Here is a 27,061-nt window from a genome sequence, read left to right as displayed (position 1 = left end):
ATTAAGAGTGATAGATGTACAGAGAGAGAAAGAGGGCGAGAGCATGGAAGAGAGAGAAAGACTGGTGAGAATAAGGGATGGGGGAGAGAGAGAGAGAGAGAGAGAGAGAGGGGGGGTGAGAGAGGGAGAGAGAGAGGGGGGGGAGAGAGGGAGAGAGAGAGAGAGAGGGGGGATGAGAGAGGGAGGGTGAGAGAGGGGGGGTGAGAGAGGGAGGTCAAAAAGGCTCAGATCCTTCCATTTATTTTCCATCTCTGTGCCATTTCGGACCACGCACTGATCATTTCTCCGCCAGATTGTCGACAGCAAGTTGATTTACTCAGAAATAGAGCACAAAAATTGACAGAGGCTTAAGATTTTTTTTTAAAGAGCTTAACTCACAACACAGACAGACTGAACAAAAGAGTGAGATACGAAGTAAAAAAGAGAGGAAGGTGAGTACGGATGCTCCTCTTGGTGTGTGTGTCACCTGTTTGATTTCTCATTAGATGTGTGTGTGTGTGATCTCATTTCAGCTTTGAACTGAATAGTGAGTTTGATTCTGTGATAATATTTTTTTGTGTTTCAATTGGCTGTCTTTCTTTTTCTCTTCCTGCATTTCCAATTCTCCACTTGTGCACTTCTTACTTTCACACATTCCTTTCCTTTTAAATCCATGAAGGGAAGTCTCACTTTCCTCTCCGTCAGTGCCCCATTGGAAGTTTAAGCCTTTCTCACTGTCTCTGCTTTCTGTCATTTGAGAGACACTGTCTGTAAGACTCACCTCCTCTCTCCTCTCCTCTCCTCTCCTCTCCTCTCCTCTCCTCTCCTCTCCTCTCCTCTCCTCTCCTCTCCTCTCCTCTCCTCTCCTCTCCTCTCCTCTCCTCTCCTCTCCTCTCCTCTCCTCTCCTCTCCTCTCCTCTCTCCATCAATGTATATCTACCCCACCATTGCTGTCTCTCTTTTTTCTCTCTCTCCATATCCGCGTTAGTTAATACTAGAGGGAATTTAACATCTCACTCTCACTCTGTTTTTCTGTGCATGTCTAGGGGGTTAAAACCTCGTACCTTCCACTTTCTAGCATGTTCTCTCTCAGTACGTTACTTTACATCCTCTCTCTTTTTTACCTCTCGTGTCTACTGTGCTTTACAGTAACATCTCTCTCTCTCTCTCTCTCTCTCTCTCTCTCTCTCTCTCTCTCTCTCTCTCTCTCTCTCTCTCTCTCTCTCTCTCTCTCTCTCTCTCTCTCTCTCTCTCTCTCTCTCTCTCTCTCTCTCTCTCTCTCTCTCTCTCTCTCTCTCTCTCTCTCTCTCTCTCTTATTTTCTCCACCAGTTGATGTCTCTGGGAGTGAATGGCTCGTGGAGGGGCTCTGTCCCATCCTCCATCCCTCCTGCCTTCCTTTCTCACCTCTCCCCCAGCACTGACCTGGGAGTCACCATCTTCCTCATCCTCACAGGTGAGTCAAATCTACCTTCTGCCTATAACACATTCACCCCTAGCCACTATACCCCTATACCCTCTAACCACTGATAGAGATTTGAAAGGATTGGATTTTACAGTATGTGTACTATATGGTGACAAATCCTCAAAGCCTAGAGGGCAAGTTTGAGAAATTGCCATATTACATCAAATAATTTCAGATCTATACAAGTGTCTAGAGACTTGGGTGTAGAGGCTCAGGGTTGTGGATTGATTTGGAATTAGGCATCTCTCCTCATCACAGATGAGTGATTCAATGTTGGTGTCAGTTAGCATCAGAGTTTGGTTGGTATTCCTCCTGAGTAACTCACTGGTAAAATAATCAGAACATAATATGTACAGTGTAGAAGTATTAGGCTTGGCTTGAGGTATATCTATGGGGGTGAAATTCTGTTCAGATAAATCAAGACTTAAAAACAACATCAACAAAATCTAATTTGATCCCAGAGGACTGAAAGGTTTTCATATATAAGCTGGACAACAGCTTTTCACATCTTAATCATCGGAATACAGAGCCCACACAGATGGCTGAATGGGTTTACTTTGTTTCAACACAGGTCTGTCATCCATCAGGATCAACCTTTCTGATCAAGTCAGTCAGTGATCTAACTCCCTGTGACTGTTTCCATTATGGAGCTGTGTAGGCAGACTGAATACAACAGTAATTAGCATAGCAACCCCAGGGTCACACCAGAGAAGAGAGGATACACAGAGAGAAGAGAGGACAGAGGACAGAGGAGAGATGAAAGGAGAGAAGATACATAGAGAGAGGAGATAGGAAAGGAGAGAGGAGAGGAGAGAGGAGAGTGGAGAGGAGAGAGGAGAGGATACACATGAGGAATCACAGCGTGGAACATTCCATACCTGTTGCTCCCAATAATAACCTACACAACAAATCAAATCAGGCTATAAACAGCACCCCGCACCCCACTGGCCAGCCAGCCAGCAAGCAACCATGTCGATTCAGCTATAGCATGATTCCGACTTTGGATTGGTTCCCCGATGCTTTCAAAGCCGGATAGCGGGTTGAGGGGTCAGGAAGGTAGCAGCGGTTGAAATATTAAATGAATGACGGTGTACTGACCTTTGTTATACCTCAGAGCGTACAGTGAGCTGGTCCACATGCCAACAATGCTGAAACAATCTTTTCAGTCTGTGTTTAATGACTACCCACTGTGATAATACTTCTGTGCCATAAGAAAGTATAGCATATAGCATACTAAAGCTATCTCTCTCTCCCTCCTCCTCTCCCCTGTTTCTGCCACATCTATCCATCTCTCTCTTTATCACTCTGTTGTCTCTTCTTTCTCTGTTTTCTCTCTTCCCCTTCATCCTCAACTCTATCTCTATACTTCCATCTTTCTCTCTCTCCCCGTCGCTTCAAACCTCTTTTATCTCCCCGCTCTTCTCTTCCTTCTCTCCTCTCCTCCCTCCTTCTCCAGGTGTAGTATCAGTGGTTGGGAATGGCATAGTGCTGTTGGTTTACTGTAGAAAGAAGAAGAAACTCAGACCACCAGAACTCATGACTATCAACCTGGCCATCTGTGATTTTGGATACAGCATCTTGGGGGCGCCATTCCCCATAATTTCCAGGTGAGCAAGCCATATCGACCAATCTTCAATCCCCCTTACTGATAGTATGAATATCAAATTAGAGAGAATGATATGGTGCAGATGTCTTTTATCCTAAATAACTTACAGTTAACACTCACATTCCATGAATCAGACAAAGTGCTTAGTGTTCCAACGACCAATGATCATTATCAGGGTCATAAACCCCTCCTCTGGTCCCCCAGTGTGTCCCATGGCTGGATGTTTGGGGAAGCAGGGTGCCTGTGGTACGGGTTTCAGGGCTTTGTTTTTGGGATCGGCTCCCTCATCACCACCTGTCTCATCTCTCTGGACCGCTGCCTCAAGATCTGTAACTTCAGATACGGTCAGCGGGATTCCCTTCATTTCTTTTTAAATGTTTTTTTGAGTCATGTTTGTATGTGCATACTTATTCTATATATATATATATATATATATATATATATATATATATATATATATATATATTATTTTTTACATACTTTCCCTTGGGCAGACAATGATAAAGTGTTGTTGAATCCAAAAAACAGTTAGCTTACCTAGGCTACTTCATCCTTATTTGATATTTTTCCAAACATTTCATAACATGAAAGACATGTCTAATATTCAATTGAGAGAACAAAAGGGGTGACACAACAGGATGGGTTGACCCCTGACCCCTTTTAGTGGCCTCATTGACTTTCTGTTTTCCCTGAGGCTTTAGTCAGTGGGTCAGAGCATCAACAAGGCTCTTGCTTTGAATATGCCCTTTATACTGAGCACCTCCGATATTGATTTTGAACAGAATATTGAACAGAACCTCTGCATTCAATGATCTAATCTAAACGTACACTATATATACAAAAGTATGTGGACACCCTTCAAATGATTGGATTCGGCTATTTCAGCCACACCGTTGCTGACAGGTGTATAAAATTGAGCACACAGCCATGCAATCTCCATAGACAAACATTGGCAGTAGAATGGCCTTACTGAAGAGCTCAGTGACTTTCAACGTGGCACCGTCATAGGATGCCACCTTTCCAGCAAGTCAGTTTGTCAAATTTCTGCCCTGCTAGAGCTGCCCAGGTCAACTGTAAATGCTGTTATTGTGAAGTGGAAATGTTTAGGAGCAACAACGGCTCAGCCGTGAAGTGGTAGGCCACACAAGCTCACAGAACAGGACCGCCGAGTGCTGAAGCGCGTAGCGTGTAAAAATCTTCTGTCCTCGGTTGCAACACTCACTACTGAGTTCCAAACTGCCTCTGGAAGCAATCTCAGCACAAGAACTGTTCGTCGGGAGCTTCATGAAATGGGTTTCCATGGCCAAGCAGCTGCTCACAAGCGTAAGATCACCATGCGCAATGCCAAGCATCAGCTGGAGTGGTTTAAAGCTTGCCGTCATTGGACTCTGGAGCAGTGGAAATGCATTCTCTGGAGTCATGAATCACGCTTCACAATCTGACAGTCCGACGGACTAATCTGGGTTTGGTACCTGCCCGAATGCATAGTGCCAACTGTAAAGTTTGGTGGAGGAGGAATAATGGTCTAGGGCTGTTTTTCATGGTTCAGGCTAGGCCCCTTAGTTCCAGTGAAGGGAAATCTTAACGCTACAGCATTCAATGACATTCTAGACGATTCTGTGCTTCCAACTTTGTGGCAACAGTTTGGGGAAGGACCTTTCCTGTTTCAGCATGGCAACGCCCCCGTGCACAAAGCGAGGTCCACATAGAAATGGTTTGTCGAGATCGGTGTGGAAGAACTTGACTGGCCTGCACATAGCCCTGACCTCAACCCCATCGAACACCTTTGGAATGAATTGGAATGCCGACTGTGAGCCAGGCCTAATCGCCCAACATCAGTGCCCGACCTCACTAATGCTCTTGTGGCTGAATGGAAGCAAGTCCCCGCAGCAATGTTCCAACATCTAGTGGAAAGCATTCCCAGAAGAATGGAGGCTGTTATAGAAGCAAAGGGAGGACCAACTGCATATTAATGCCCCAGATTTTGGAATGATATGATCGACGAGCAGGTGTCCACATACGTTTTGTCATGTAGTGTAGTTTATAATTTGTTTGCCTATATGTGCGACTCTTTCTTCAAGCCCAGGTTGTAGAGATAATTGGGGTCACTATTGTAAGAGCAGCTTTTGTCCTTTTTGAGTGGTCCAGACTCCAGCTTGATATTGTTGCTCTCTTGACCTGGAGATTACTTTTCGGTTACATAGACACTTCCAATTACCTGATTGCTTAGGTAACACCAGGACAAACTTAGAATAATTCTAAGGGGGAGGCAGCAATGATGTTATGGCAATGCTGGTTAGGGGTAATCATGCAGGTAGCTATAGGAAGGGGAAGGAAGGGGAGGGCTAGTTGTCAGGCAGGGTTCATGTCTGGGCTACCAACATGCAACACTACATAAAGAAATTGAAAACAGTAAATATCACACACAACCATTTAAACTACTAGCAACCATTTGCAGGGGCTCACTTGCAAAAGATGCCTTGGTCTCAATGAGACTCCCTGCTGAAATAAAGGTAAAATAAATGTTTTCATTACACGCTTCATACATCTGGAGCATTTGAATCAATCCTATTTCTTATTTACTAATTGGTGGTCAATCAAACAAAGTGCTTCACTTTATTCATATATTCATATCCCTTTACTATGTGTCTATTTATAATATAGTACATGCTGGACAATCAGGTGTCTCTCAAAAAATAGATCTTACCCAATGAGAAGAAATAATGGTGAAATAAATGAATAACGTTCCTCCATCTCTCTCTACCAGGTCAGTGGATAGAGAGACATCACTTGTCCAAGTCCATAGGGCTGGTGTGGTTCTACACTCTGTTCTGGGCCTCCCTGCCTGTCTTCGGCTTCGGCAGCTACGGACCAGAACCCTTTGGGACCAGCTGCACCATCAACTGGTACTCCTTACTCTCTCTTATGACTCTGTTTTGATGTGTGTGTGTGTGTGTGTGTGCGTGCATGCGCACATGTGTGTGAATGTATGCAGTTATAAAAGCATTAATGTCATCCACCAGTAGCAATTGAGCCTGGGTACGAGGTTATAAAAGTTTTCTCTCTGAATATACATCTTCTTCTTCCGCTTTTCTTTGAGGTGGGGGATAAGGTCATCTCTGAGCGACAGGGTCTACATCTTCCTGATCCTGATCATGTGCTTTGTTCTCCCCACACTGACCATCGTCACCTCCTACATGGCTATTCTGCTGACGGTGAGGGAAACTGCACCCAGCTGGCACAAAATGGCTGATTCAGTAGGGGAGAGTCCAGGGAACACAACTCAGACTCTATCCAAAACAGCATGCCATGTAACTCATTGATTTAATGGAATCAATTGGCCTGGCATCTTCTGAGTGGGACACACTATAACGTATGGAATGCATGCTGAATACAGTCCAGCAAGCATGATATATTACCGTGATGGTGGATTCAATAGCTGTAGTTGACTGGTGGTCCAGCTAGCATGGCCCTTGTGTATTTGTTTGTGGTCAGTGACGGTTGAAGTTTGTGTTTACTGACATTCTCTCTGTGTAGGTTTACCGTTCTAGTCGCGCTCTGGCATCTATTCCCTCCTCAACTGTCACTCACACCAGCAAAGACCTGAGACTCACAAAGGTATGTGGAAAACAGACTATGTTAGAAGAAGCTTAGTTACTGGCTTGAAATGGAAGATGTCATAACATCTGCTTTATTCCAGGCAGAGTAACTACTAGGGAATTACCTTTGTATTAACATTGTAATAAGTATGTAAGTACAGACAGCACAGTAAATATTTATGTTGTTTAATCTATTGTCTGTCCGTCCCAGATAGCAGCTGTGGTGTGCTCCACTTTCCTCTTATCCTGGACTCCCTATGCCATCGTCTCCCTCTACTCTGCCCTGGCCCCCAAGGAGGAGCAGGGGTCCGGGGAGGCCATGCAGGGAGGAAGCCCCTCCATGGGGACTGGAGGATCCACCGGGATGGGCTCAGCCTTCCCAAACATCCCTAACATCATGGGTCTCCTCAATTGGACCTCCACGGAAAACTACGGAAGCAACTACGGAAGTGTCTACTACGACCCTGGAGAATCCTTGCGGGACGTGACCAGCCCAGATCCCTACTCCTATTCTGGCTCAGGCCTCAGTCTGTCTGCTGCTTCCACCCGCAGTTCAGCCCCAGGCCAGGAGGGGGAGGCAGAGACAGGGAGCAACCAGCCGGTGTCCTGCCTGCCACCTATTGTGTCTCTGATCCCAGCAATGTTCGCCAAGTCTCACTGCATGATTAACCCCTTCATCTACCAGATCATGAACAAGGAGTTCAGAGAGGACGTGTACGACATACTGTTTGGGAGACAGAACGGGGAGAGGAGGAGAATGCGGGGAGGAGCAGTGAGCTACTCTGACAGTAAGGAGTCTTTTATAGCTACAGGTGTGGACTGGACAGGTGCAGAATGACCGATAACTCTCTCCCTCTCTCTCACGCTCTCTCTCTCTCTCTCTCTCTCTCTCTCTCTCTCTCTCTCTCTCTCTCTCTCTCTCTCTCTCTCTCTCTCTCTCTCTCTCTCTCTCTCTCTCTCTCTCTCTCTCTCTCTCTCTCTCTCTCTCTCTCTCTCTCTCTCTCTCTCTCTCTCTCTCTCTCTCTCTCTCTCTCCCTCCTCCTCTTTCTCTCCTCAGCACACAAAGGCAGCCTCTCCTACTGCCACAGCTGGCGACGGAGTCGCAACCCCAAGGCCATGCCCATGGTGGAGTTGGGGAAGAAAAAGAGGGATGGAGACACCATCTCGGTGGGGTGGGACGCCCTGGGCGTGGCCTCGCTGGACACACAGGTCAACATGGACGGGCAGAGACTGAGCGAGGGAGAGAGAGAGACAGAGAGAGAGCTGGGGGGTTCCACCTCTAGTAGTCTGTTGACCGAGTGATAGAGGGAGAGATGGATAAGAGAGAGGTTGAGAGGATGTTTAGGAGCAGAGACATAAAACATTGTATCGTAGTGTTTTGAGCTGTCTCTTTTAAAATGTAGCCAAAACATTAGTATTATTATATAACCAACAAATATGATATGTAAAATATAAACTATGTTTTTATTTGTACATATTGTTTGTATATTTTACCTCTATATCTAAGCACCAACACAGATGTCTGCTGCAGTTTTGAAAATGGTATTCCATCTTTTTTAGTTAGTCTAGTTTGTAGTTTGTTTTAGTCTTTGTCAACACTGTGCTAATAGGCCTGTGGGTTATGGTTCACATTATAGTTTCACACAATAGAATAGTGTGTAAAATTGTATGTATTTTGTAACAAAATAAAATCGAGCCAAGTGGGAAAATATTGTTGCCTATGGTGTGACCATAAAAATATAATAAAATTCACAAGTGTAAATGTTCCTGATAAAACTTCCCCAAGTTGTGAACTAGGAGTGTAAGAGGTCTTACGGAACTGTTCGTAGCCTAATGGGCACAGAAAAGGTTAACAGAAAACCAGCTACTTGGGTATTTACGGTAGCTTCCCTGCTCTCCAAATCCCGCAGCACTTGTTGTGTCTTCTTGTGGTCGCGTTGGAGCCAGATAAGCGTTGACGGACGACACTGGATTTATTTTTAATACATGTATCGATTTGCAGCATTTAAAAGTACTTTCTTTCATATAGCCTGTATACCAAAACATTACTTTTCTTAAATACATTTGAGGAGTGTTGTCGCCTGCGCATAGCCGTCGGACTGGCCTATTCGCATTGTTTTTTTGGGCGACAGTTATCCAGCAACAGAGCGAGTCAGGAAGAGAGAGGGCCACTTATTCCACCAGCCTCTTTAGACCGACCGGAGATAAATCGAGGATAACATTCGTAATTAGAAACAGTTACGTAACCAGGTAAAGGTGGACAGTCACGGATACGTCTGGTATCCAACAACAAGTCAACCTTCAGCCTGTCATTATTTTATTTTGGTGATCTTATACCGAGAAAATTACCGTCCGTGTTCATGCCAGATCTGCAGCGCTTTAGTTTTCCATATCATAGCATGAATCCTTTGTTAGGGGCGAACTCGCTTCTCCAACATCAACAGCAGCAGAATCAAGGAGGACAGAGTCATCCTGATTCCCCCTCAGGCCTTCTGCCCGAAGCCGTCTTCGGCTCGCCCGACCCGACGTCTTTCTTCCTAGGCGACCATCCCGGACTGGGCACGGAGACTCTGCCAGGGTTCGATTTCACCACACCCTCACAAGCTTACCTGCATCTGAACCATAATAACCACTCTTATCATCGGTCTGTGCCCCAACCCCCTGCAGCGATGGCCCTGAGGAACGACCTGGGCTCCAATATCAGTGTCCTAAAGACTCTGAACTTACGGTTCCGATGCTTTCTGGCCAAAGTGCATGAACTGGAGCGAAGGAATAAGATTTTGGAGAAACAACTACAACAGGCGTTGGATGCGAAGAACAGCTGTGATGGAGGTTGTTCTGAAAGCGCTAGAAGGGCCCATACCCAAGAGATAGGTGTACAGACCGGGTTTGTGGGAACTATTCCGCTCAGGCCTGGGTCACTCCCGTTCCAAAACACCAACAACTCCGCAAGACGACCCACTACCCTCTTCACACCTCCCCTCAACACTGTCCTCACGCTTGAGTCCAACAACAAAGCTGAAACAAACCCCAGCGAACCGAATCAGAATCCGACCATCACAATAAGCCTATCAACCCCGACAATCAACTCTCCAGCTGGGTCCAATTCGATCACCAACGGGAAAACGGTTTTCAGTACTGGAACTGGAACCCCCACCAACCCGCCTCCCCGGTTCCTCCCCGGTACTATCTGGTCCTACAACCATACCCGCAAGCTCGGTTCTGGCGTGGAGACGCGCGTCACCAGCCCCGGTGTGTCCTGGGTCCAGCCGGATGGTGTCGGGGTCCAGATTGATACCATCACCCCGGAGATCAGAGCCCTGTACAACGTCCTGGCCAAAGTCAAGAGGGAGCGGGACGAGTACAAACGCAGGTAAATAGGATCAACCTGTTTGTTGATTTATTCACCAACGTAAGGCCTAATAAATGTGTGTGCCTGACGCGTGTAAAGGAGCACAGTGACCTAGAGTTGTGATTATACGTCTCTTGGCAAAAGTCAGTTGATGTAACTTAGTGAAACTATAATAGGCCTACATGTATCATTTTGCTCATGCTACATGGGTGGAGTGGAAGGCCCTATTACAACAGATGGCCTTTGAGAGCAGCTGTGTCCAACCTGTGTTCTGTCTATTTCTGCCACAGCCCACACCATTCTTATTGCTAGAGAGGCAGAGGGCCTTCAGTCAAAGGGCAGCTGGGTGAAATACCAAACATTATCAGACCATAACTGACTCAGAATGAAGTCATCTAATTGAGATCCAACACAGGAAGGCTCTGTTTCTTTAATCACACCAATGCTTTTGAAGTTCAAAGACCTTTGAACTCTTGAGTTTGCCACTAGCAAGTGGACTCCAGACCTAGGTCAAATATATATGAGGTATGCTTGATTTAGCTGTTTGTACTTTTGGGATTACTCCATTGATTTTGTACTTTTGGGACTATTCAATTGGAACCAGGCAAACTATATAAATCAAGCACAGCTCAAGTATTTGAAGATTTGATTCATGGTTTGGCTTGGGGAAGGAATATTTGCTTAGCGCCCATTTAGAAAAAAAGGGGAACGGGCCATGTCTTGCAAACACAGTCACAGGAATTCGTGCACCTCTGCAATTATGAAATGGCTGCAGTTTGTATTCTGTGACAGAACTAGGCCCCGGGTCGCTGATTTGTGGCGCTAGCAACAGCAGGGCTGTGGCTTCGATTCACGTTGTACAGGTCACATAGACATGGTCTATACTGAAGGTATGACCATATGTTGATTTGGATAAACATATTTCAGAGAAAATGCCATACCCAATGAATGTAAGGTGATAGACAAGCATGTGTGTCCCATTAGAAAGGATGGGTAGGGTCAGGGATTGGTTTGGGATCGGGAGGACCTGGGACAAGTGTGTGTTTGTGTCTGTTTTGTTTGTTTGTGACCTTACTGCCATCTCCAAGTGAATCAAGTCCAGGCTTGTCTCACCTTCAGACATCCATATATCTGATAGCATCCATAATGTACAGTCATTGATGTGATTTAGGCCTCCAGTGTAGTGAAATAATGTTATCGCTGTCATTGGGACCACCCATATGTAAAAATGTATGCAAACATGACTGTAAGTCGCTTTGGATAAAAGCGTCTGCTAAATGGCATATTATTAGTCTGTTGTTGTAGCAATGCAGTTAAATCTACCTGCAGGCAAAACGTAGAGAGAGGGAAACCCACTGGTGTATTCATTCACTTCAAAGAGGTAGTTTCAGTATAAGATCCACCCCCTTCCTTCCCTCTCCTCCACTCTTCTCCTCCACTTCTCTTCCCCTGCCCTGTCCCTTGTTCTCTCCATCTGTCCATTCATGTTGCTATTCATTGTTCCCTCTTTCTCATTGGATAGTTCTCTCATACCCCTCTTACTGTCTCCCTTCTTTCCCTGACCTGCTGTTTGGGATTATCACCTCTCTCTCTGTCTCTCTCTATATATGTCTCTGTCTCTGTCTCTGTCTCTGTCTCTGTCTCTGTCTCTCTCTCTGTCTCTCTCTCTGTCTCTCTCTCTGTCTCTCTCTCTGTCTCTCTGTCTCTCTCTCTGTCTCTCTCTCTGTCTCTCTCTGTCTCTCTCTCGCTGTCGCTCTCTCTGTCTCTGTCTCTCTCTCGCTGTCGCTCTCTCTCGCTCGCTCGCTCGCTCGCTCGCTCTCTCAAATCAAATCAAATGAGGCTTCATTGGCATGGGAAACATGTTTACATTGCCAAAGCAAGTGAGATAAACAGTAAACAAAAGTGAGAAGAGACAAAACAATATCAACAAAAAACGATTAGAAATGAACAGTAAACATTGCACTCACAAAGGTTTGAAAAATATATACATTTTATTTCATGTGTTATACTGTATTATCAGCTATGTACAGTTTTGTATCAATGCGCAATTGGTTGTAGTACGAATAGTAGGGGAAGATAAATCAATGTTTGATTAGTTTTCAAATTCTTTGTGGGTCCGTGTGATCTGTGGGAAATATGTGTCTCTAATATGGTGATACCTTTGGCAGGAGGTTAGGAAGTTCAGCTCAGTTTCCACCTCATTTTGTGGGCAGTGTGCACATAGCCAGGTCTGCCTATGGCGGCCTCTGTCAATAGCAAGGCAATGCTCACTGAGTCTGTACATTTTGGGTCAGTCACAGTGGTCAGATATTCTGCCACTGTGTACTCTCTGTTTAGGGCCAGATAGCATTCCAATTTTCTCCGTTTTTTGGTTGATTCTTTCCAGTGTGTCAAATAGTTTTCTTTTTGCTTTCTCATAATTTGGTTGGGTCTAATTGTGTTGCTGTCCTGGGGCTCTGTGGGGTCTGTTTGTGTTTGTGAACAGAGACCCAGAAACAGCTGGCTGAGGTGACTCTTTTCTAGGTTAATCTCTCTGTAGGTGATGGCTTTGTGGTGGAATGTGTGGGCATCGCTTCCTTTTAGGTGGTTGTAGAATTTAACAGGTCTTTTCTGCATTTTGCTAACTAGCGGGTATAGTCATAATTCTGCTATGCATGCATTGTTTGGGGTTTTGCGTTGCACACAAAGTATATTTTTGCAGAATTCTGCGTGCAGTGTCTCAATTGGGTGTTTGTCCCATTTTTGAGAATTCTTGGTTGGTGAGTGGATCCCAGACCTCACAACCATAGAGAACAATGGGTTCTATTACTGATTGGGATGTTGAGTTTTATGTTCCTTTTGATGGGGTAGAAGGCCCATCTTGCTTTGGCTCTCAGATTGTTCACAGCCTTGTGGAAGTTACCTGTGGTGTTGATGTTTAGGCCGAGGTAGGTATAATTCGTTGTGTGCTCTAGGGCAACGGTGTCTAGATATCATTTTCTATTTGTTGTCATGGCTTCTGGACCGTTTTTGGAACACCATTATTTTTGTCTTACTGAGATTCACTTTCAGGGCCCAAGTCTGACAGAATCTGTGCAGAATATCTAGGTGCTGCTGTAGGCCCTCCTTGGTTGGGGACAGAAGCACCAGATCATCTGCAAACCGTAGACATTTGATTTCTGAGTCCAGTAGGGTAAGGCCTGGTGCTGCAGGCTGTTCTAGTGCCCTGCCAAAAGCTGTTTTGAAATCAACAAAGCATGAGAAGACTTTACTTTTATTTTGGTGTGTTTGTCAGTAAGGGTGTGCAGGGTGTATACGTGGTCTGTCGTATGGTATTTTGGTAGAAAGCCAATTTGACATTTGCTCAGGACATTGTTTTCACTGAGGAAATGTTGGAGTCTGCAGTTGATGATGGTGCAGATGATATTTCAGAGATTGCTGTTGACGCAGATTCCACTGTCAAATTTGTCTCCACTTTTGTGGATTGGGGTGATCAGAGTTTAAGAATAGCCTATTTGAATTTGTGGTCTGTATATTAAATCATTTTGTTTAGTATACCATTAACACCACAGGCCTGTAGCTCATCCAATGTAATTTGATAATCTAAAGGTTCTGGTAGTCTTTAATAGCTGATTCTAAGTTTAGTAAATTATCATGTATATGTTTTTGCTCTTGGTTCTTTGTTAAATGGCTGAAAAGGTTGAAGAAGTGGTTTATCCATACATCTCCATTTTGGATAGATAGCTCTTCGTGTTGTTGTTTGTTTAGTGTGTTCCAATTTTCCCAAAAGTGATTTGATTCTATGTATTCTTCAATCACATTGAGCTGTTTTCTGAAATGCTGTTCCTGTGTATTTCTGTATTGTTTTAGTGTTTCACCATAGTCAAGGTGTAAGCTAAGGTTTTCTAGGTCTCTGTGTTTTTGGTTGGATAGGTTTCTCAATTTCTTTCTTAGGTTTTTGCGTTCTTCATCAAACCATTTCTCATTGTTGTTAGTTTTCTTAGGTATTCTGCTTGAATTTAAATTTGATATGTTAGCTGATATACTGTTCTGTTCTGGCTTCTTATTGCTAAGTTTACACCTTCACTATTGCAGGGAAACATTTTGTCCAGGAAGTTGTCTAGGAGTGCAACTCCACGAGGCTCCATGCAAGATCTCACCTCGTGGAGTTGCAATGATCATGAGAACGGTGAGGAATCAGCCCAGAACTACACGGGATGATCTTGTCAATGATCTCAAGGCAACTGGGACCATAGTCACCAAGAAAACAATTGGAAACACACTACGCCGTGAAGGACTGAAATCCTGCAGCGGCCGCAAGTTCCCCCTGCTCAAGAAAGCACATATACAGGGCCATCTGAAGTTTGCCAATGAACATCTGAATGATTCAGAGGAGAACTGGGTGAAAGTGTTGTGGTCAGATGAGACCAAAATCGAACTCTTTGGGATCAACTCAACTCGCTGTGTTTGGAGGAGGAGGAATGCTGCCTATGACCCCAAGAACACCATCCCCACCGTCAAACATGGAGGTGGAAACATTATGCTTTGGGGGTGTTTTTCTGCTAAGGGGACAGGACAACTTCACCGCATCAAAGGGACGATGGACGGGGCCATGTACCGTCAAATATTGGGTGAGAACCTCCTTCCCTCAGCCAGGGCATTGAAAATGGGTCGTGGATGGGTATTCCAGCATGACAATGACTCAAAACACACGACCAAGGTAACAAAGGAGTGGCTCAAGAAGAAGTACATTAAGGTCCTGGAGTGGCCTAGCCAGTCTCCAGACCTTAATCCCATAGAAAATCTGTGGAGGGAGCTGAAGGTTTGAGTTGCCAAACGTCAGCCTCGAAACCTTAATGACTTGGAGAAGATCTGCAAAGAGGAGTGGAACAAAATCCCTCCTGAGATGTGTGCAAACCTGGTGGCCAACTACAAGAAACGTCTGACCTCTGTGACTGCCAACAAGGGTTTTGCCACCAAGTACTAAGTCATGTTTTGCAGAGGGGTCAAATACTTATTTCCCTCATTAAAATGCAAATCAATTTATAACTTTCTTGACATGCGTTTTTCTGGATTTTTTTGTTGTTATTCTGTCTCTCACTGTTCAAATAAACCTACCATTAAAATTATAGACTGATCATGTCTTTGTCAGTGGGCAAACATACAAACTCAGCAGGGGATCAAATACTTTTTTCCCTCACTGTAGGTGTTTGTCTCCCTGTCTGCTAAGAGTGTCGGGTTCTTGTCCACTTCTGGTATTTAGGTCGCCACAGACTAGTACATGTCCCTGGGCCTGGAAATGGTTGATCTCCCCCTTTAGGATGGAGAAGGTGTCATCATGTCACGCCCTGGCTCTGGGGACTATGTTATGTTGAGCCAGGGTGTGTAAGTCTATGCTTAATTTTCTATGTTGGTCTGAGTGACTCCCAATCAGAGGCAACGAGTGTCAGCTGGGTGTCTCTGATTGGGAGCCATATTTAACTGTTTGTCTTGCACTTTGTGTTTTGTGGTTTCTTGTTCCTTTTGGTTTGTGTATCGAAGGACTTCACGTTTCGTTCTTTGTTTTGATCGTGTGATCTAGTCAATAAATATAAATATGTTCACCCGCAACGCTGCGCCTTGGTCCTCTCTGTTCGACGATCGTGACAGAAGAAACCACCTTAACCAGACCAAGCAGCGTGTTCAGGAGCCATCGCTGGCAGATCTCCGTGGCAACCTCGACTGGATCAAGCAGCGTGACGAGGAGAGAGGATGGACGTGGGAGGAGATGATTGCGAGTCTGGCAAGAGGGAGGAGAGACCCCCAGGAAATTTTTAGGGGGGGGCTCACGACGTCGGGCCAGCAGGTGTACGGGTTAGAGCGGTGCAAAGCGTTGGCAGAGAAGGCCGCCAGGTTAGGGGGCCACTGGGCACAGAGGAGAGGGAAAGTGTGGAGGCACGGCGAGAGGTACTGGGGTGTGTTACCAGTCCGGTCCGGCCCGTTCCTGATCCCTGCGTGGGGCCAGTGGTGTGTGTCCCCAGTACGGTCCGGCCTGTTCCTGCCATTCCCACCAAGTCAGTGGTGCGCGTCGTCAGCCCAGCCCGGCCTGTTCCTGCCATTCCCACCAAGTCAGTGGTGCGCGTCGTCAGCCCGGCCCGGCCTGTTCCTGCCATTCCCACCCAAGTCAGTGGTGCGCGTCGTCAGCCCAGCCCGGCCTGTTCCTGCCATTCCCACCAAGTCAGTGGTGTGCGTCGACAGCCCAGCCCGGCCTGTCCCTGCTCCACGCACCAAGCCTACGGTGTGCGTCGACAGCCCAGCCCGGCCCGTTCCTGCTCTCCGCACCAAGTCTGTGGTGCGCGTCGCCAGCCCAGTCCGGCCCATCCAAGCTTCCCGCACCAAGCCAGTGGTGTGCGTGCGTCAGTCCGGCACGGCCCGTTCCTGCTCTCCGCACCAAGTCTGTGGTGCGCGTCGCCAGCCCAGTCCGGCCCATCCAAGCTTCCGCACCAAGCCAGTGGTGTGCGTCGTCAGCCCTGTCCGGCCCGTTCCTGCTCTCCGCACCAAGTCTGTGGTGCGCGTCGCCAGCCCGGTCCGGCCCGTCCAAGCTCCCCGCACCGGGTCAGTGGTGCGGCGTCGTCAGCCCGGTCCGGCTCATTCCTGCTCCCCGCACCAAGTCAGGGGTGCGCCCGTCAGCCCGGTCCGGCCCGTTCCTCCTCCACGCATCAAGCCAGGGGTGTGCGTCGTCAGTCCAGCACAACCCGTGCCTGGGTGATGTCCGAGCCGGATCCGCCGCAGGCGGAGTGCCCACCCGGTCCCTCCCCTGTTGTGGTTGTTTGGCGCGGCCGGAGTCCGCGCCTTTGGGGGGTACTGTCACGCCCTGGCTCTGGGGACTATGTTATGTTGAGCCAGGGTGTGTAAGTCTATGTTTAATTTTCTATGTTGGTCTGAGTGACTCCCAATCAGAGGCAACGAGTGTCAGCTGGGTGTCTCTGATTGGGAGCCATATTTAACTGTTTGTCTTGCACTTTGTGTTTTGTGGTTTCTTGTTCCTTTTGGTTTGTGTATCGAAGGACTTCACGTTTCGTTCTTTGTTTTGATCGTGTGATCTAGTCAATAAATATAAATATGTTCACCCGCAACGCTGCGCCTTGGTCCTCTCTGTTCGACGATCGTGACACATCATTAATGTATGGGGATTCTAGTGGGGAGATATAGGTACCACACAGGAGGACAATTTTCTCTGTTGAGATAATTTCCCTATTTATTTCCAACCAGATGTGAAATGTTCCTGTTTTAATTAATTGAATAGTGTGGTTTAGGTTATGTCTGATCTATACCAAATCAGCACTCACTTTCACTCTTGCTCTCTCTCGCTCTCCACTGCCAGCTCCACTCTACTCTCCTCTCCTCAGCCCCCCTCCCCCACCTCCTCTCTTTCTCCCTCTCCCCTCTCTCTCTCTCCCCAACTGCATGCGGCCATGCGGCTTCCCCTCCACCTAGTATCTGCAATGCAGTATACTCTGCAAGGTAGGCAGTAATTGCTGGAAAAGGGAGGTGGCTTCCAAAGAGAGCTCAGCTCATCTTTCCCTTCCCTCTCTCCCTTTCCCTCACTCGCTCTCTCCCTCTCCCTCACTCCCTCTCCCTCTCTCCCTGTCCCTCACTCTCACCTTACCCATCTATCTCAATCACAACAGTGTGCACAATGGCACAAAAACGTCTCTCTGTACACTATATAACCTCTATTCGTTTTAAGAGCAGTTTGGTAAAGGCTCCGACATGTCGCAGTATTGTGCATTTTAAGCAGCAATTATATAAGTGGCAGTGCTGTGCAGTGGGGTCTGTGTGGTGTGTTGAGTCACTGAATCAGCCATCATAGTTGTAACATGTCAACTGTACAGGCTTTTAATGAGATTACTGTTCACTAGATTGGTGGTGCTGTCTGACCAGGGGTTTCAGACATAGACAGACACACACACACACACACACACACACACACACACACACACACACACACACACACACACACACACACACAGTTAATAGTTATTATTATGATGTCGCCATTTCACTCTGTCATATACTTCACATGTATTTTTGTTGTGTAGGTGGGAGGAGGAGTACACTGTCAGAGTGGACATGCAGCAGAAGATGGAAGACCTACAGGAGGTAACACTGCCTCTGTGTGTGTGTGTTTGTGTGTGTGTGCCTGGCCTCTCTTATTGATTGATACATAGGAGGTAAATGTATCCCCCTCTTTCTGTTACACCTATTCTCTGTTGATTGGCAGGGACAAGAACAAAGCCATGTCAGCATATCAAACATGACAACAAGACATTACATTGAAATGTTTAGGTGCTCAATGCTTGTAGACACAAAGGCCCTCCTCACTGATCTATACACTAACTTAGGGCGTGGGGCCAGAAGCGCAGTGTTGTCTGACGCTGTGTCTGAGGTTCTGGCAGTGTTGACACATTTGACATTGCCCTGATGCATGCGAAACAATCTAATTCAATTGCTTGTGTGAAACAGCTCAATTCAATTGTGCGCAAACCACTAACCTAATATAATATGTTTATAAACAGCTAACATAATAGTACTGTAGGCTATGTATAAATGCCTAACCTACTAGTTAGATGCTCCTCCCATGACATTCGTCATACGTGTTATAGACAGCAGCTGACTGTCATGATCAAACAGCCAAATGATTGAGTAGCTATTTGAGGAAGTGGTGTAGCTACTTACGCACATACAGAATTATTGAATTACAGCAACAATATCAACTCCCCAAAATGGCACCCATTGGTCCCCGTCAGAGTGAATTACTTCATCTGAAAGTCATTTGTACTTCCTACTTCCTCTTTCGGTGAGCGTATGAAGCTGAGCCAGGTGGGGCTCTGGTTTCTCAGGTTTGTTGTGTGTGCGGATGTGTGAGGATGCAACTGCAGGGGACATCTATCTGATCCAGTTAGACAGGCTCGGTTGAGCCAACAGGAGACCACATGGCATGCAGCAAAGTTCCACTTTACATTCAACTATCCATGCAGAAAAATTTACAAGAGATACACAAAGAAACACTCAGGGATGAATCAAGTCAAGTTACCTTATTTCATTTGCAGCTCAGACACAATCAACTTTTATACTTTTATGTCTAGTCATACCTCAGGAAGAAGTTCTGCAAAATATTATGGCTAGTAGTTTACGGAATCAAATACTTCATAGAAAAGAGGGAGAATTATATCAACAATATAATCCAAGGCACTCGTGAGATTAAGTAGGCAGGGTTGTCAATGTATAATCTGTGGATATGTTTGTGTGTTGTTGTACTTAGGGTAAGAACATCTATCCTTACACTGTAAAGAGAATATATATAATCATCATGGACAGATTATAGTGTTGTACTTTGGATTTGAAGTGAGATTTGAGTTAAGTTGAGTCAATATAGAATGTTGTACTGTTTGTCCCTACCCTGAGTTGGTCCATATATAATGTTGTACTGTTTGTCCCTACCCTGAGTTGGTCCATATAGAATGTTTTACTGTTTGTCCCTACCCTGAGTTGGTCCATATAGAATGTTGTACTGTTTGTCCCTACTCTGAGTTGGTCCATATATAATGTTGTACTGTTTGTCCCTACCCTGAGTTGGTCCATATAGAATGTTGTACTGTTTGTCCCTACCCTGAGTTGGTCCATATAGAATGTTTTACTGTTTGTCCCTAACCTGAGTTGGTCCATATAGAATGTTTTACTGTTTGTCCCTACCCTGAGTTGGTCCATATAGAATGTTTTACTGTTTGTCCCTACCCTGAGTTGGTCCATATAGAATGTTTTACTGTTTGTCCCTACCCTAAATTGGTCCATATAGAATGTTTTACTGTTTGTCCTTACCCTGAGTTGGTCCATATATAATGTTGTACTGTTTGTCCCTACCCTGAGTTGGTCCATATATAATGTTTTACTGTTTGTCCCTACCCTGAGTTGGTCCATATAGAATGTTTTACTGTTTGTCCCTACCCTGAGTTGGTCCATATAGAATGTTGTACTGTTTGTCCCTACTCTGAGTTGGTCCATATATAATGTTTTACTGTTTGTCCCTACCCTGAGTTGGTCCATATAGAATGTTTTACTGTTTGTCCCTACCCTGAGTTGGTCCATATATAATGTTTTACTGTTTGTCCCTACCCTGAGTTGGTCCATATAGAATGTTTTACTGTTTGTCCTTACCCTGAGTTGGTCCATATAGAATGTTTTACTGTTTGTCCCTACCCTGAGTTGGTCCATATATAATGTTTTACTGTTTGTCCATACCCTGAGTTGGTCCATATATAATGTTTTACTGTTTGTCCCTACCCTGAGTTGGTCTATATATAATGTTATACTGTTTGTCCCTACCCTGAGTTGGTCCATATAGAATGTTTTACTGTTTGTCCTTACCCTGAGTTGGTCCATATATAATGTTTTACTGTTTGTCCCTACCCTGAGTTGGTCCATATAGAATGTTTTACTGTTTGTCCCTACCCTGAGTTGGTCCATATATAATGTTTTACTGTTGGTCCATATAGAATGTTGTACTGTTTGTCCCTACCCTGAGTTGGTCCATATAGAATGTTGTACTGTTTGTCCTTACCCTGAGTTGGTCCATATAGAATGTTTTACTGTTTGTCCCTACCCAGAGTTGGTCCATATAGAATGTTTTACTGTTTGTCCCTATCCTGAGTTGGTCCATATAGAATGTTGTACTGTTTGTCCCTACCCTGAGTTGGTCCATATATAATGTTGTACTGTTTGTCCCTACCCTGAGTTGGTCCATATAGAATGTTTTACTGTTTGTCCTTACCCTGAGTTGGTCCATATAGAATGTTTTACTGTTTGTCCCTACCCTGAGTTGGTCCATATAGAATGTTTTACTGTTTGTCCCTACCCTGAGTTGGTCCATATAGAATTTTTTACTGTTGGTCCATATAGAATGTTTTACTGTTTGTCCCTACCCAGAGTTGGTCCATATAGAATGTTTTACTGTTTGTCCCTACCCTGAGTTGGTCCATATAGAATGTTTTACTGTTTGTCCTTACCCTGAGTTGGTCCATATATAATGTTTTACTGTTTGTCCCTACCCTGAGTTGGTCCATATAGAATGTTTTACTGTTTGTCCCTACCCTGAGTTGGTCCATATATAATGTTTTACTGTTGGTCCATATAGAATGTTGTACTGTTTGTCCCTACCCTGAGTTGGTCCATATAGAATGTTGTACTGTTTGTCCTTACCCTGAGTTGGTCCATATAGAATGTTTTACTGTTTGTCCCTACCCAGAGTTGGTCCATATAGAATGTTTTACTGTTTGTCCCTACCCTGAGTTGGTCCATATAGAATGTTGTACTGTTTGTCCCTACCCTGAGTTGGTCCATATATAATGTTGTACTGTTTGTCCCTACCCTGAGTTGGTCCATATATAATGTTTTACTGTTTGTCCTTACCCTGAGTTGGTCCATATAGAATGTTTTACTGTTTGTCCCTACCCTGAGTTGGTCCATATAGAATGTTTTACTGTTTGTCCCTACCCTGAGTTGGTCCATATATAATGTTGTACTGTTTGTCCCTACCCTGAGTTGGTCCATATAGAATGTTTTACTGTTTGTCCCTACCCTGAGTTGGTCCATATAGAATGTTGTACTGTTTGTCCCTACCCTGAGTTGGTCCATATATAATGTTTTACTGTTTGTCCCTACCCTGAGTTGGTCCATATAGAATGTTTTACTGTTTGTCCCTACCCTGAGTTGGTCCATATAGAATGTTTTACTGTTTGTCCCTACCCTGAGTTGGTCCATATATAATGTTTGACTGTTTGTCCTTACCCTGAGTTGGTCCATATATAATGTTTTACTGTTTGTCCCTACCCTGAGTTGGTCCATATATAATGTTTTACTGTTTGTCCCTACCCTGAGTTGGTCAACATATAATCTGGTATTTTCCAGGAAAGTAGGGGCTGAGCTGGTTTCCAGGATGTGTGTGAGTGGTGGGCTTGTGTGTGTGTGTGTTTGTGCTTGCCTGCAGGCGTTTGTGTGTGTGCGTGTACGTGTGTGCATAGACATGCATCTCATGGTTATGTGTGTGTGTGTTTGTAGGACCTCCAGGAGAGTGAGGGCTGTCAGGATGAGTTGGCTGTCAGAGTGCAGCAGCTGAAGGCTGAACTGGTGCTCTTCAAAGGCCTCATGAGCAACGTGAGTCTATATCCACAAAGTTCCTCTCAACATGCACCTAGTCTTATTACCACACTTCACAGAACCATCATCAACAACATGTATACATCTTTCTCCCATATACACACAGCCTCATACTGTCCTGATCTGACTGCACACAAATCATCTGCTCATCTATTACCCTTTTACCCTCAATATTGTCTAGTTCATTCTCCTGTCCCACTGGGTCCCCTAGTCTGATTCTCACACTCTACACAGAGATCACTCCTGGTCTGGTTAGGATGATAACTGTTACTAGGAGACCGTAACCACCTCTCTCTGTGCAGAACATGTCTGATCTGGACAGTAAGATCCAGGAGAAGGCCATGAAGGTGGACATGGACATCTGTAGACGCATCGACATCACGGCTCGCCTGTGTGACGTGGCCCAGCAGAGGAACTGTGAGGATGTCATCCAGATGTACCAGGTAGTCTGTCTGTCTGTCTGTCTGTCTGTCTGTCTGTCGGTCTGTTGGTCTGTCGGTCTAAGTCTAAGTCTAAGTCTCTCCTCTCCTAGGTCCCTAACACCCAGTCTGCCATCAACTGTCGCCCCCGGAAACAGACCCCGCTGTACGTCAACGGTAGTGAGGGTGATGAAACTATCAGCACCTCAGAGAGCGATGGGGGCCTGCCCAGAGAGGAGGAGCTCTGTGGCTCGTCAGCCAATCAGATCAACGAGGAAATGCAGAGGATGCTCAACCAGCTGTGAGTAACATTACAGGACTGGTGTTTGTTACATGTGTAGTTTCTCTTATCAGGCTTATACAGGTACTACCAGCTTCTACACTGTCTGTACTCTACCATAGTAAAGGTATTAGACTGATAAGAAGGAATCTTCGATGTGCAGTTTCTCCAGGGGCCAAACAAACGTTAATAAACAAACATATGTGTGTGTGGCAGGCGGGAGTGTGAGTTTGAGGATGACTGTGACAGCCTGGCCTGGGAGGAGACAGAGGAGACTCTGCTGCTGTGGGAGGACTTCCCAGGATGCACTCTGGCTCCAGAGACCACCCGCCAGCCAGGAGAGGTATGGAGCACTTTAGAATGTTGATGTTTAGGTATTCCATAGTAACTCTATGGGGTTAACTGATGTTATAACCTTGTAGGTAGTACCTTCAACTTCTCAGAAGTACAAATTGATGACTTAGTGCAGTACCTTTGTCCAAGTAGTTATATTGTTTTAATGATTTGTACGGATATCTTTATGCAGAGGCTACACAACAGTCCATAGACATTTATCAGGAGTTTCTGTATTCACAGTTACTCACTTTATAGCATTGTCAATTGTATTTTCCAGGAAATGGTTTTGAATAGAGCTAGACAGATGAGTTGGGTGAGGGATGGGGTGATGGCCTGCTGAAAGCATAACATTCTATTATTGCTCACAGGCATTGGGCCTGGCTGTCTGATCTCAGTGGTACTAGAGGTCTAAACTGACCTTCACTCCTCTGGGAAATATATTTTAGCAGGCAATTTTTCCTAGCACACTCACACACTCCACAAAGCTTTTCACTAATGACTGCATGCCTGGAGGCTTGTGTCTGCACACCCACACCGGCACTCAAACCCAAACACGCACACACACACACATACATACATACACACACACTTGCTAGTTAGTATCTGTTTTCCATTTTAACAGTCAGGAGAAACATTTGAAACACTGTCTGTCTTGTCACTCTAAGGTAAATAAAAAGGCCTTACTCAGTGTAATTTAATTAGCTGATTACATCGGTAGATTAACTCAGCTATGTGTAACACTACTGTGTTGTACTGTCTGGTCATGGGGTTTGCTGGCCATAAAGACACCTTCTGTTTACTGCATCCTGATGTGTTATAAATGTGCTGAAAGGGGTTTCTGCTCCAATCCAATAGAGGACATTTCTGTAACAACTAATACTGACACATACAGACACGTCTTCATAAACAACTAATACTGACACATACAGACACATCTTCATAAACAACTAATACTGACACATACAGACACGTCTTCATAAACAACTAATACTGACACATACAGACATGTCTTCATAAACAACTAATACTGACACATACAGACACGTCTTCATAAACGACCAATACTGACACGTACAGACACGTCTTCATAAACAACTACTACTGACACATACAGACACGTCTTCATAAACAACTACTACTGACACGTACAGACACGTCTTCATAAACGACCAATACTGACACGTACAGACACGTCTTCATAAACGACCAATACTGACACGTACAGACACGTCTTCATAAACGACCAATACTGACACGTACAGACACGTCTTCATAAACAACTAATACTGACACATACAGACACGTCTTCATAAACTACCAATACTGACACGTACAGACACATCTTCATAAATGACCAATACTGACACGTACAGACACGTCTTCATAAACAACTAATACTGACACGTACAGACACATCTTCATAAACGACCAATACTGACACGTACAGACACATCTTCATAAATGACCAATACTGACACGTACAGACACGTCTTCATAAACAACTAATACTGACACATACAGACACGTCTTCATAAACGACCAATACTGACACGTACAGACACGTCTTCATAAATGACCAATACTGACACGTACAGACACATCTTCATAAATGACCAATACTGACACATACAGACACGTCTTCATAAACAACTAATACTGACACATACAGCCACGTCTTCATAAACAACTACTACTGACACATACAGACATGTCTTCATAAACGACCAATACTGACACATATAGACACGTCTTCATAAACGACCAATACTGACACGTACAGACACGTCTTCATAAATAAACACACTCTTTCTCCTCTCTCTATCATTTATCACTTCCACTTATTTTTCTTCCCGTTCCCTCTTTCCCCCCCTCTCCCTTTCCCTCTTTCCCCCTCTCTCCCTTTCCCTCTTTCCCCCTCTCTCCCTCTCCCTCTCTCCCCCTCTCTCCCTTTCCCTCTTTCCCCCTCTCTCCCTCTCCCTCTCTCCCCCTCTCTCCCTTTCCCTCTTTCCCCCTCTCTCCCTCTCCCTCTCAGCAGGAGGACCAGTGTCTGGAGAAGGTGATTAACGACACTGAGGACTTGTTCAAATCCAGGGAGAAAGAATACCAAGAGACCATCGACCAGATTGAGGTGAGACGGTGTGGGTGTGTGTGTGGGTGTGTATGTGTGTGTGTAGGGCTATGTTAATGTTTGACCGTATGTTTCTCCCCAGTATGACTTGTATGTTTCTCCCCAGTATGACTTGGCTACAGCTAAGAGTGATGTGTTTCTCCCCAGTATGACTTGGCTACAGCTAAGAGTGATGTGTTTCTCCCCAGTATGACTTGGCTACAGCTAAGAGTGATGTGTTTCTCCCCAGTATGACTTGGCTACAGCTAAGAGTGATGTGTTTCTCCCCAGTATGACTTGGCTACAGCTAAGAGTGATATGAACCGTCACCTACATGAATACATGGAGATGTGTTCTATGAAGAGAGGCCTGGATGTACAGATGGAGACCTGCAGGAGACTCATCACCCAGAGTGGGGACAGGTATACTCACTCCCTCACTCTCTGCCACTGGCATTCACTTCTCTCTCTCTCACGGTTTCTCTTTGGCTCACTTTTAATGACTTACAGTAATCTTACATTAATCCGTTAATCTTCTTTGACCAAGTTTTAAACACGTTTGTGTCTGCTGTATATTGTATACCTGTTATTCTCTAAATTATACATTCCCCCCAAAAAATAACTCTCTCTTTCTCTCCCTCTCTCTCTCTCTCTCTCTCTCTCTCTCTCTCTCTCTCTCTCTCTCTCTCTCTAGTAAACCTGGCTCTCCTGTGGCTGGGGCTGGTGAGGAGAGCGTTGACCAGGCAGAGAAGGAAGGGACAATAGCGTCGCCTCCTCCCGCCAACTCTCCTCCCAGATCATGACCTATCAAGACCACCTCCATCACATGACCGTCATTCCATCCAACCACAGTACCACTCAACACTCTGCCGTCACTATAGCAACACCATATTTACATTCTAACCACTAGATGTTTATTAGTCTATTTTCATTCCCAAGCATCAATATGGGAAAGTGACAGATCTATCTGTTTTAGCGACGGTGTAGTATTGTGTGTTTCCAACAGCTTTTACTCCCCTCTACTGGAATGTGGTATTACTAGCACCATGGAAGTCTGTACATAAGAATCCACTGTTTAGCAGAGCAAAGGTGACGAGGTAATGGATTGAAATACACAACTTGAATTGAGAATACCTCATAGAAAAGTATGAGCAATATTTGAATGAACTCATATGAGTTGTAGGCTAGAGTGTACTCTTGGGGTAGGAGTTGGTACTACAGAGTACCATGGTAATACCTCTCCTATAGCATGATCCATTTCCTCACAGCCATAATGATAAACACAAGGCACACACACCAACACACACCAATACATTTATGTCAGGCTAGCATAGCAGATCATTCTAACATTATGAGGGCTTGTTTTTAGACTAAGTCAAGTATAACACAGTAAATATAAGCCTTAGGGTGTGTTCGTAAATTCACTCTGGAGTGCCAGAGTGCGCTCTGGGCGTTCGTAAATGCACAGCGTTGTCAGATTGTCCGTTCGTAAATTCAGAGCGTTTTGCTCTCGGCGTGTTCAGAGCGCACACTGGACGCGTTCAGAGCGCACACTGGATGCTCTGGTTGAGGAGTAGGGTTGATCCGAGCGTTCTGACCTCGCAACGGCAGTCAAGCATCCAAGCTAACAGGCTAACTTTGGCTAGCTTGCTAGCTACATCCAGACAAAAATGAGAGAACACCTCACTCTGACCATTTTACTCGCCCTAGCAGAGCTGGTTAGGCTGTTTTCATGTTATCCAGAGCG

The 27,061-nt window shown here is 45.2% G+C and overlaps 2 protein-coding genes across 4 annotated transcripts; both read left to right on the top strand.

Moving 5' to 3' along the window:
- Window positions 1-264: 264 nt before the first annotated feature.
- Window positions 265-8,340, top strand: opn9 (opsin 9). Its single transcript, XM_041852632.2, has 9 exons — window positions 265-431; window positions 1,310-1,433; window positions 2,899-3,049; window positions 3,253-3,392; window positions 5,816-5,954; window positions 6,149-6,263; window positions 6,586-6,666; window positions 6,859-7,435; window positions 7,705-8,340. Exons 2-9 carry the CDS (start codon window positions 1,313-1,315, stop codon window positions 7,947-7,949), a joined length of 1,569 nt encoding a protein of 522 aa, XP_041708566.2. The 5' UTR covers window positions 265-431; window positions 1,310-1,312; the 3' UTR covers window positions 7,950-8,340.
- A 244-nt stretch (window positions 8,341-8,584) lies between these two features.
- On the top strand, window positions 8,585-26,792 carry iffo1b (intermediate filament family orphan 1b). Of its 3 annotated transcripts, none has more exons than XM_041852617.2 (9): window positions 8,585-10,020; window positions 18,060-18,120; window positions 22,075-22,170; window positions 22,476-22,616; window positions 22,706-22,893; window positions 23,089-23,215; window positions 25,244-25,336; window positions 25,607-25,737; window positions 26,009-26,792. In XM_041852617.2, exons 1-9 carry the CDS (start codon window positions 9,008-9,010, stop codon window positions 26,115-26,117), a joined length of 1,959 nt encoding a protein of 652 aa, XP_041708551.2. In that variant the 5' UTR covers window positions 8,585-9,007; the 3' UTR covers window positions 26,118-26,792. The 3 variants fall into 3 exon arrangements, with proteins under 3 accessions (XP_041708551.2, XP_041708550.2, XP_041708552.2); XM_041852616.2 differs by having other exon boundaries at window positions 25,241-25,336; XM_041852618.2 differs by lacking the exons at window positions 25,607-25,737; window positions 26,009-26,792 and adding an exon at window positions 25,443-25,600 and having other exon boundaries at window positions 25,241-25,336.
- The last annotated feature ends 269 nt before the right edge of the window (window positions 26,793-27,061 follow it).

Source organism: Coregonus clupeaformis, unplaced genomic scaffold (genome assembly GCF_020615455.1).
Source record: "Coregonus clupeaformis isolate EN_2021a unplaced genomic scaffold, ASM2061545v1 scaf0440, whole genome shotgun sequence".
Classification (NCBI taxonomy): domain Eukaryota; kingdom Metazoa; phylum Chordata; class Actinopteri; order Salmoniformes; family Salmonidae; genus Coregonus; species Coregonus clupeaformis.
Note: the sequence above shows the minus strand (reverse complement) of the source record. Positions and strands in the feature narration are given on the sequence as shown.

Excerpts from the sequence above, each read along its gene's own strand:
- opn9 (XM_041852632.2), top strand. The coding sequence starts at position 1,313 with ATGTCTCTGGGAGTGAATGGCTCGTGGAGGGGCTCTGTCCCATCCTCC. Across the intron at positions 5,955-6,148 it reads ACCAGCTGCACCATCAACTG|GTGGGGGATAAGGTCATCTC; the intron begins GTACTCCTTACT and ends CTTTTCTTTGAG. Across the intron at positions 6,264-6,585 it reads ACATGGCTATTCTGCTGACG|GTTTACCGTTCTAGTCGCGC; the intron begins GTGAGGGAAACT and ends CTCTCTGTGTAG.
- iffo1b (XM_041852616.2), top strand. The coding sequence starts at position 9,008 with ATGCCAGATCTGCAGCGCTTTAGTTTTCCATATCATAGCATGAATCCT. Across the intron at positions 18,121-22,074 it reads AGATGGAAGACCTACAGGAG|GACCTCCAGGAGAGTGAGGG; the intron begins GTAACACTGCCT and ends GTGTGTTTGTAG. Across the intron at positions 23,216-25,240 it reads CCACCCGCCAGCCAGGAGAG|CAGGAGGACCAGTGTCTGGA; the intron begins GTATGGAGCACT and ends TCTCCCTCTCAG.